At 44.8% G+C, this 10,108-nt stretch overlaps 1 protein-coding gene across 1 annotated transcript in view; it reads left to right on the top strand.

The window, feature by feature from the left end:
• Positions 1-570: 570 nt before the first annotated feature.
• IQGAP1 (IQ motif containing GTPase activating protein 1) overlaps positions 571-10,108 on the top strand; it is a 65,154-nt gene continuing 55,616 nt past the window's right edge. Inside the window, exons 1-2 of the mRNA XM_061999037.1 lie at positions 571-705; positions 2,345-2,444. Of these exons, the coding sequence (XP_061855021.1) occupies positions 654-705; positions 2,345-2,444 (152 nt within the window). The 5' untranslated portion in view covers positions 571-653. The remainder of the gene's footprint in view (positions 706-2,344; positions 2,445-10,108) is intronic.

Below are 10,108 nucleotides of genomic sequence, written 5' to 3'. Positions count from 1 at the left end.
TCTTCCATGTGAACAAGGTGTAAAATTTATTAGAGCAGAGGAAGCTTTCCATTATCGAAGGTGAGGACTGTGTGAGGAGCTAATTTTGGTGGAAGGTAACTGTTGGAAGTGGATTACACCAGGGATAAGATTATCATTAACTATGAAAGCAATTTAAATAGAGATACGGCGGCTTTTTCACCATTGGAGTCCTTTGATTGTGAAAGTGACAGGTTTGATGTGTATATCTGCATGTTTCTTTGAAGAGTCAGTCAGTAACCCGTCTCATTTGGCTGCTTTGATTTTGATCTGATGCTGGGACACGGTGAAACATCTAGTCTGGCCAATTCTGCAACGTTATCCACAAACGAAATGCTCTGCACGCAGTCCTCACCTGGGGAGGGACACCGAGAGCTGCGTGGGGCCAGAGCGAGGCCCGTCGGAGCCACAGGTCCTGAGCCGGAGCCGAGCTAAGGCCGGGCGCTGGCGCGGCAGGGCTGGGCAAGCCAGTGCCGCGCTCGGGCAGCGGACGGAGGCGGTCAGGGTGCGGCCGGGGCGGGGAGAGGGAGCGAGCGCGGCCCGGCGGCTCCTCCCCCGCCACACCCGGTGCGGCAGGAAGAGGAACAGCCGCGCCCGTGCCCAACTCCTGGCCGGTCCCGGCTCCGCGCTCAGCCATGGCGGCGGAGGAGATGGACGGGCTGGCGATATCTCGGCCCCACTATGGCTGTGAGTACGGGGGCGCCCGGGGATTCGGGCGGCCGTCGAACAGCGACGTGCGGCGACGCCCTGCCAGGCCCACGCTGTCCGTCCCTTCCAGCGGCCGGTGCTGGGAGTGGAGGCTGCGGGGGGGAGCCGCGGGCCCTCGGCTCTGGGGCTGCTCCCCGGGCGCGGCGGGCCCCGCCGGCTGTCTGCGCTGGCCCCGGGGGCGCGGCCGGCCGCGTCTGCCAAGGAGCGGGAGTTGTGGGGCGCGGGAGCTCTATCCAAGCTCCACGTCCCTCCCAGCGTGTTAGAGAGGGCGGCGGGTGGGCAGCGCAGGGGTGGCCTCCGGCTCCGCAGCCGTCGCTCCCCGCCGGCGGGCTCCGTGCCTCGCCCAAGATGTCCGCCGCGGGGTGGGGGGGCGCGGCGCGGAGGCGGCCGCCGGCAGCGGGACCGCCGCCGCCTCCCTCCTTCACGCGTGTTTCGGCGGCGGCAGCCGAGCGGCCGGATCGCGCGGCGCGGTCGCACGTCTCCGGCTTCTCCTTACGCGGTTGTCGCGGAGAGGCGGGCGGCCGTGCGAAGTGTCCGGGAGCCGTGGGGGCTCGTACGGCCGGGCCGGTGCCGCGCCCGCGGGGAGAAGGGCGGCGTGCGGCTCAGCGCTGTGCGGGACCGGGGCCGGGGCGGGCGGGGGCAGGTGGAGGCTGCAGCTGGGGAACTGGGAGGGATTTTTTTTCTTACTGGTAGGCGTTAACCTGCGGTTTGGGAGAGTTTTCAGCTCTTGTAACTTCGGGTGGGGTTGAAGTATTCGGAAAGATACTTTTGCGCTATTCGAAGCTGGTTTCAAAGAGACCCTTTGCAGGTTGAACCAAGGTCTCGTTTGATTCCAAGTGCTGTAGTTGATACTTGATCACCGGAATGTTTTTGTTCAGGTGTAGACTAACCTTTGATGTATTTTAATGGTATGAGACATTTTGTACCTGTCAACTTGGTCTATGAAACCTAAAAAGTTGTGGGTTTGTTTTTTTTTGACATGAGAGCACGAATGAGGCATTTAGCTGTGAGGGTGGAAAGAGCAGGCTTTATCACTCGAACCTTAAAGAAACAGAATCTAGAATATTTAGGTATATACCCCTGTGCAGATCTCAGCTGGGTTTGAAGGTGACACACAAGTTGTGCATCTGAGTGATCCTCTTCCAGATGAGGCTTGTGAGTAGCATCTCCATCTTTTTTTAGAGGTGGAATATAAAGAGAACAGAAGGGATTTTATGATGTGAATATATATTGTTTTCCTTTCTGAATCTTTGACTACCAAAATCAGAAGGTAGTTGGAGGGACATGTGGTCCCTGATGTGCTTTTGAGGAAGAGAGAGGCAAGGCTAGAGGAAAATAAGGAAATGAAGGACTGTTTCAAACAAATTGGAAGATGGAAGAAGTTGGATTGCAGTCAAATTGAAGAATCAGAAAGAGGATGGCAAGTTTATTTGACAAGGAAGGAAGGATGAGGAAACAGTGTCTCTTCTGTTGCTTGCAAAGAATAGATATATTTAGTCCTTCATTTTCCCAAATCGAATAAAACCAGTGGTAAGTTTCTATGGGAAAGGTTCAATCTGATTTCTGGTGTGCCCATTCAGTTACCTTTGGTTTGCAACCACTATTTGTTTATTTGCAGCTGTCTTGGATAATGAGAGGTTGACAGCAGAGGAAATGGACGAGAGACGACGCCAGAATGTAGCCTATGAATACCTTTGTCATCTGGAAGAAGCAAAGCGGTAAGAAGAAGTGGTTTTGAAACTGCTGGTGTTTTAAAAGAAGCTGTGATGGTTGATAAGGGGAATAATTTGGATGCAGCTTACCTCTTGTCTGTGTTTCTTAGTGACTGTGTAGATTCATTTTAAAAAGAAACCAAGCAGAACCCAAAAACCCAACCAGCCTCTGATGTGCTTATTTAACATGTTCTTAAAGGCTTTTTGTGACACGGAAACCGTAGCTCTAGTGCCTAGCACTGGATGGGTTTTCACTCTAAGACAATATTGCCTCTGTGCTCATCAAGGGACATGAAGAGCAGGTATTCTCTTCCTCTTAACTGTAGCCTTTTACAGATTTAATTTGCAACAGTGTATTTCCTTTGCCCTTCTCTCAGACCAAAAACCAAATCCTTGCACATTTCTCTGTGGATTCTGAGTGTGTTACCTTTCACTTGATCCTGCCACATTTGATTTTTTTTCCCTGGTCTCTGTTTAATGTGTTGAAATAATTTTGATCTTATTCCCATTCTCCAGTGTGTTTCTAGCTTTTGTCATCTCCACGTTTAATAAGCACGTACGTGTGCTATATTTCTTCAGTCAATTAACAGCAGTATTGTCAGAGTATAGCAGATGCTATGTATCTGCTAGTAAAGAAAATAGAACCAATATTAAAAATGGCTGCATCAAATCTCACTGTTGGTATTTTTAAACTCTTTTTGTAAGCATTTAGTCCTATATGCTGTGTGTAGAGAACAGGAATGAGACAGGCCAGTTTGTCTACTGCATCTAAACAGGAGTCAACAGTGTCTTATAGCTCACCTAATACTTCCACCTGCCTTTGTCCTTCAAAAGATGGTATGGGTTAAGAGCTAGAAAACTTTGTGTTCCACTGTCTGGGTGATGGATTTTTGAACAATCTTTGTCAGTCTTACCCAGCAAGACAGACATGTTTTGCTGTAGTGATTTCATTGCGGAGGAAATGCTGAGTTTGTACAAATTTGCTGCTGGCAGAGTGCGAAAGACTTAATTCTGGGATTTCAGTAGTTTATGCTGCCTCACTGAGAATGTATGGTACATTTTTTAAGGAGTTGGGAGCACTCAGTTTATGCTGTAGTCTTCCTTCAGTCTATTACATTCACAAAGGCTGCTTAGTTACTATCAGATAATAGTTTTCTGTCCATATGTATTTGGATGAGGTTTGAAGTAGCAAGAAAGATTGGACTATATGTCAAAAGAATTCCTTCCCTTTGAACCCAAAATCTTTAGGAACAAATGTTAGTGACAGAGAGAAAAGAGTTGTGCTGTAGTCACTCTCCATGCTTGAAGGAGACTTGGGTCAATCAGTTGTGGACTCTTTCTGTCATTGCCCTTAAAGTAAATGCTTTATGAGGTGCTTGTTCTCTGTTCAGTTCCCTATCCAGACTTTCAAGAAACAATCAGGCAAAGATACCCAACCTAGTAGCAGCTTTAATATTTTCATTAAGCTTTTGCTTAATCCTGGGGAATTACTCTTTAGATAAATCATCCTTGACTCCAGAGTTTCATGGCTGTCTTGTCTCTGCTGCTGAATATTGCCTTGGTATTGATGAGGCTGAGCAGCTAGACATTTGATTTTGCCATGCCTTGTCAGAAGCAACATATTTTCACTGTTTTGTCTCAGGATAAGTGTTCAGTTGTTTCAGATAACGCTCAGTGGTTGCCAGTATGTTTTGTGAAGAGTGACGCAACAACCGTGTCCCTCAAAATGCGAATAGTGGTTTTACAGCCTTCCTTGTATCCAACTTGGCAGTCAGAGCTTTTACTTGTTAAATGGAAGCTCTGCTTGGAGAGCTTCAAATGCCTCCTTCCAACCCTCAGCTCATGTTTTCTTAGTGGCCTACAGGCTGTCCTTGCATATGTGAGTGGGAATTCCTGACTCCTATGGCTGAAGTCACGCTACATAGTGTAAGAGTTAAAGATTAAATAACCAGGAGGGAAATGGACTCCTTAGCTTAATAATTAAGGTACACAGATGAGAGCAGAACGGCTTGAGCTCACAGGCTCCTTGTAAGAAATTTTTCTTCTTCACTGAGCACACTTTTTTTGTTAAAATGTCCTTTGAATCTTTTTATAACTGCTGGTACAGCCTAAGAGAGAGCCCTTGGCTGTGTTCTTGGCAAGTTTATTTAACAAAAACAACTAAACCAGAATGGTAAGAGATTAGTGTTTTTGAAAATAGCGTCCTTAGTCTGAGATTTTCTGTATTTGGCTTTGCCACTAGTGTAACTGAGACATAATGTGTCAATTGGATGCTGGATCATTTTGCTTGTGCTATTGATTGCAGTGCTCAGAGGTGCTTAGAGTTATGGGTACGTGCAGGAGGGTTTACAGCCTGTCCTCATCATGAGAGATTTTTCAGATTGTAAGTTATAGATAGATATAGAGGAAGGCCTGATAGCAGAGGAGGGTACCTGATGTGCCTTATGTCACACTCAGAAACTGACAACGTGAATGTTGATGGTGACTGAGGCAGAGTGAGAGATGACTGAAGGATAATTCTTAGTCCCAGCTGTTGTCATACTGTATTACAATATTGCATTGAGACACTGGATATTCAGTTTTTCTACAACATAAAGGCACTAAAATGATATGAGTAATATTATGCAGATTTGCATTGCATCAGCATTGTCAGAAGCTTGCTCTCCCTTTAAGCTACAAATACAGAATCTAGGAGCAGAAGTTTGTTGTTTATTTTCTTTTTCTATAGATGTCAAAAGAAGGAGGTAAGATGAAAATTGACTAGCACCTAATCTCATACTTTGATGAAAAGTCTGGATTTCTTAACTGGATGACATAAGAACCGTATGAGCAGTAGCTTTGAGTATTTACTGAAGTTGTTTGGAGTACCTATCTGCTAAGGAGCATACATCAGAGGCATTATCAGAGGAGTATCAATAACTTGTACTTACTTAATGGTTTTGCAGCCTGTTTTTGAGTTTTTTCTTGAGCTGTCAGCATTGTTCTGTTGTTATTTAGTGCTTCCTGACTTCTGCTACTAATGTGCAACAGTCTTGAGAAATCAGCATTTTTCTTGCAGGTTGGAGAAAGGGAGGCAGAGTGTGTGACTAAGTCACTCAAGATTGTGAAAGCCACCGCAATACAAACTTGTGAAAATGGAGATTGTGAATAGAGAGATTCCTGTACTATGCTCGGACTAGATACTTCTTTCTTGAATGAAAATGGCTTTATTAATGTTGTTTAGTACTTTGTTTAGTGTTGTTGCTTTTTTGTTTCTGTGTGTTTTTGTGTTTAGTTAGTTTGTTTTCCCTGTCTCCAAATCACAGTAGTCTATACAGAAATTCTGTAGCAGTGCAGATAAGATGCACTCTATTGTGTTGTGACAGTACAGCTTATGCTCACAGAAGGGTAAGGATACACTTACTTGGAATAGAGGCAACCTGAGAAGACTTCTTTTGGTGTTCTTTATCTAGAAGTCAGACTGGCACGCTATAATATTCTTGATCTGGGTTGTATGAGAATCTTTTTTCCTACATGGGTTCCTTGTTTGTGTCTTGTGGTATTTTCATGATGAAATTAGCACTTAATAATTTGATAAAGGCTTTTCCAAGCTTGCCTTTTTACTGTGGAGTATTTTAGGTTCTCCAGCTTGGAAACTAGAATGTTGTTGGCTCTCTTGTTTCCTTATCCTAGCTGGTCAGTCTTCAAGCACCACTTCCTCCAAGCCCAGGATCAGGGTGTACCAACATGCAATAAAGGAGGAAAAGGAGGTAGGAGACCTCCATGGATGAGCAAGAATCTGCTGGGTCAACTCAGGCCGAAAGCAGAAGTCTGTGAGAGGTGGAAACAGGGGCTGGTTCTTGGGAAGAGTATAGGAACATTGCCAGGGCATTCAGGGGTGCAACTAGGAAGGGTAGAGCCCTTCTAGAATTAAATGTAGCCAGGGAAGTTAAGGACAGTAATGAGGCATTTTTCAAGTACATCAGCAGCAGAAGGAAGATAAAGGGAAATGTGGGCCTGCTGCTGAACACAGAGGCTGCCCAGGTGACTGAGGATGCAGAGAAGGCCGAAGTACTGAATGCCTTCTTTGCTTCAGTCTTTACGGCCAAAGCCAGCCCTCGGTAAGCCCAGTCCGGCAAGGATAACAGGATGGCCAGGACAGCAGAGGACTTGCCCTGGGTGGAAGAAGTTAAAGACTTGTTGGCCAAGCTTAAGGCTCATAAGTCAACGGGTCCTGATGGAATGCATCCTAGAGTGCTGAGAGAGCTGCTGATGTGATTGCTAAGCCTCCCTCCATCATTTTTCAACAGTCATGGAGGACAGGCAAAGTGCCTGAGGACTGGAGAAAGGCCACTGTCACTGCAGACTGCAACAAGGGCAGAAAGGATGATCCGGGAAACTACAGACTGGTCAGCCTCACCTCCATCCCTGGAAAGGTGATGGAACAACTCATCCTGAATGTCATCACTAAACATATGAATGAAAAGGTGGTTATCAGGGGGAGTCAACATGGATTCACCAAGAGGAAATCCTGTTTGATCAACCTGATAGGCTTCTGTGAGTGCATAACCGGCTGGATAGATGAGGGGAGAGCAGTGGATGTCATCTACTTTGACTTCAGCAAGGCTATTGACACTGTCTCCCAAAATATCTTCATCAGAAAGCTCAAGCAGTGTGGCTTGGATGAGTGGACAGTGAGGTGGATGGAGAGCTGGCTGAATGACAGAGCCCAGAGGGTGGTGATCAATGGCACAGAGTCGAGTTGGAGACCTGTGGCCAGTGGAATTCCACAGGGATGGGTTCTGGGACAAGTCTTGTTCAACATCTTCATCAACCACCTGGATGAGGGGACAGAGGGAATTTCCCTGATGACACCAAACTGGGAGCACTGGCTGATTCCCCAGAGGCTGTGCTGCCATTCAGTGGGGTCTTGACCAGCTTGAGAGTTGGGCAGAGAGGAAGCTCATGAGGTTCAACAAGGACAAGTGCAGAGTCCTGCATCTGGAGTCCTGTGTCCAGTTTTGGGCTCCTCAGCTCAAGAGGGACAGAGAACTGCTGGAGAGAGGCCAACACAGGACCACCAAGATGATCAGGGCACTGGAACATCTTTCATATGAGGAAAGGCTGCAGGAACTGGGGCTGTTTAGTCTAGAAAAGAGAAGACTGAAGTGGCATCTTATTAATATTTACAAATATCTAAAGGGTGGGTGTCAGGAGGTTGGGACATCCCTTTTTGCTACAGTGTTGAGCAACAGGACAAGGGGTGATGGGATGAAGCTGGAACACAAAAAGTTCCATTTAAACGTAAGAAAAAACTGTTTCAGTGAGGGAGCCCTGGCCCAGGCTGCCCAGGGAGGGTGTGGAGTCTCCTTCTTTGGAGGTCTTCAAGACGTGCCTGGACACGTTCCTGTGTGACCTGATCTAGGTTGACCTACTTCTGCAGGGGGTTTGGACTGGATGATCTCTAAAGGTCCCTTCCAACCCTGGATGATCTGACTGACTGAATGATGGCACCGTGCTTTTCCACAGGGATAGTAGGAAATAGGTTTTAGTTGGGTTATGCCTTAGGATGGTATAAGCATTTCAGAGCACAGATTACTTGGCTTCCAGTAGCTGTATAATTTCCGTTGTGCCCAAGCAGTGTGTCTCTTCTCCTATGTGTCATGATGGATTCTGACCTTGTGGTCTTTTTTTCTCCTTTTTGGGTTTTCTCATAGAAGATGTTTCCTATTGAGCAAGAAAAGAGCTGCTTCTCTTTATTGCTGATTTAATCTGTTCAGGATTGAAGGGTACTCTGTGGTTTTGTGGTAATCCCCTTCTTTCTGACAGAATAACATGACTTAGTGTAAGCTAATGATACCACTGAGACAGTTCAGTGTTTTGTGCCTCTGTGTAAAAGTCTGAAGGGTCTTTCCCATTGATTTCTTTCTGTAAGGATTGCTTTCCCCTCTCCCTTCTGCGTGTTAAGAACAGGGCTGCAATAGAGAGCTCTGTACCAGTAAGATAGTTTGAGAACGACAATCTTAGGCTTTCTTGCTTATACTGTTCTTAGTATGCCTCAGATAAGCAAGAGGTGGGCAGAATATCCTACGTTAAATCCTGCCGCAATTAGTCTGCAAATTAGATACAGGTAAGTTTCCTGTGGATTTTGAAGTTGTAGAGTTAGCGGGCTACCTCTTGGAGGATGCTGAAGATGAAATCGTAATAGTCTGTGGAGTACAGCCTGGAGTGCCACAGTCCTGGTGGAGTTAACCAGAAGTGCAGTTTAAGAACTTCAATGGGATTTACTTTGTTTTATTGTAAATATTAAGCCAGCAAGACTTGTACATGGAGTAACTCTGGAGTACACCTTTTTTTTTGGTCTTTCTTCTTATTTTATTTTTTTATCTTCCTTTTTTTTTTTCCTTCTTCCTTTATTTAGGGAGCCTCTTTTCCTTCTCTTTCTCCCTCAGTTTTAGCCAAAACTGACTTTGTGAGATGGGGATTTCTTTTATTTCTGTTTGCATTTATCTTCCAGTGTCCAGAGTGTTCCACAGACCATCTGCAGTTTAGTGTCCTTCAGTGATTTATAAGCATTTTTATTACCTCAGAAGCACAGGGAATTATTGAAACTTTGCAAATAACAGAAAAAAAAAGAGAAAATGATGCAGTGAATTTCAAAAACTGTTCACAGACTAGGTATAAAACATACTCTGTAGTTACGATACGTGAAAGATGTTTTGCCTTATGCAGGTCGGCCAATGCCTATGTTTAATCTATCAGATTATAATGATCCCTTCTTTAATAACTACTGGACAGTATTGCATGCTGGAAAAGATCTAAAGATGGAATTGGTTATGTTTAGAAGTGCAGTAATTAGGCCAGCCTGTAACATAGAACCTAAGAAAGTGTTGCTCTTATTGATGAAGTCTTCAGACTTAGAGTCAATCTGAGACTTCCGAGTGACGTCTGTCTGTTTTGACCATGTTTTATTTCAAACATATACCTCCTTTTTGGAGGCCTTTTGTTTGTATTTTCTAACTTTTGAATGAAACCTTTTTTTGCTTTTAACTATTTGTAATTTGTGATGATTAGTAATTTGGACTAGACGATCTCTAAAGGACCCTTCCAACCCTACCATTCTATGAATATAGAACTATGATTGAATTTTTACAGTTGCAGAGTCAAAGAGAAATAAGGTCATTCATAAACTGATGTATTTGTACATATATTTGTATGTGAAGAGTCCTGGTATCTTAGTGTGTGATCTAAGTAATAGAATTACAAGAACTGGCATTTGAATGACTCCTCTAGCTCAGGTGAGTGGGTCAGAAGGTCACTCATGGTTATGGCAGAATTTTCTCTTATGTGGTGTAAACAAAGTTCCTGTTTTTATTCCTGGTTAATCCATACTTTTTTTCTTTATTTCTTTCTATTTTCATTTTATTCTTACTTGTAAATTGGATCAGGTTTTTGGGTGGGCTATTAGTTTTTTGGGCTTTCTCATGTGTGTGGTTTTGTGTTGGGTTTTTTTTGTAGTTTTCTGCTTCTCAGTCCCATGCTAGACTGTAACCTGCGAATATTCACAGATAATATTTTATGATCAGTAGTTGTAAGTAGAAGTAGCTGCTATTTAGCTCTCACTGCTTCATCTGGGGCTTCTTATCAGCTCCTGTTTGGACTTGAGGAGGTATTTCTCTTTCTGTTCTGTT

Source organism: Colius striatus, chromosome 7, assembly GCF_028858725.1.
Source record: "Colius striatus isolate bColStr4 chromosome 7, bColStr4.1.hap1, whole genome shotgun sequence".
NCBI classification, from domain to species: Eukaryota; Metazoa; Chordata; class Aves; order Coliiformes; family Coliidae; genus Colius; species Colius striatus.
The sequence above is the reverse complement of the archived record's forward strand: the minus strand, read 5'-3'. Positions and strand labels throughout refer to the sequence as shown.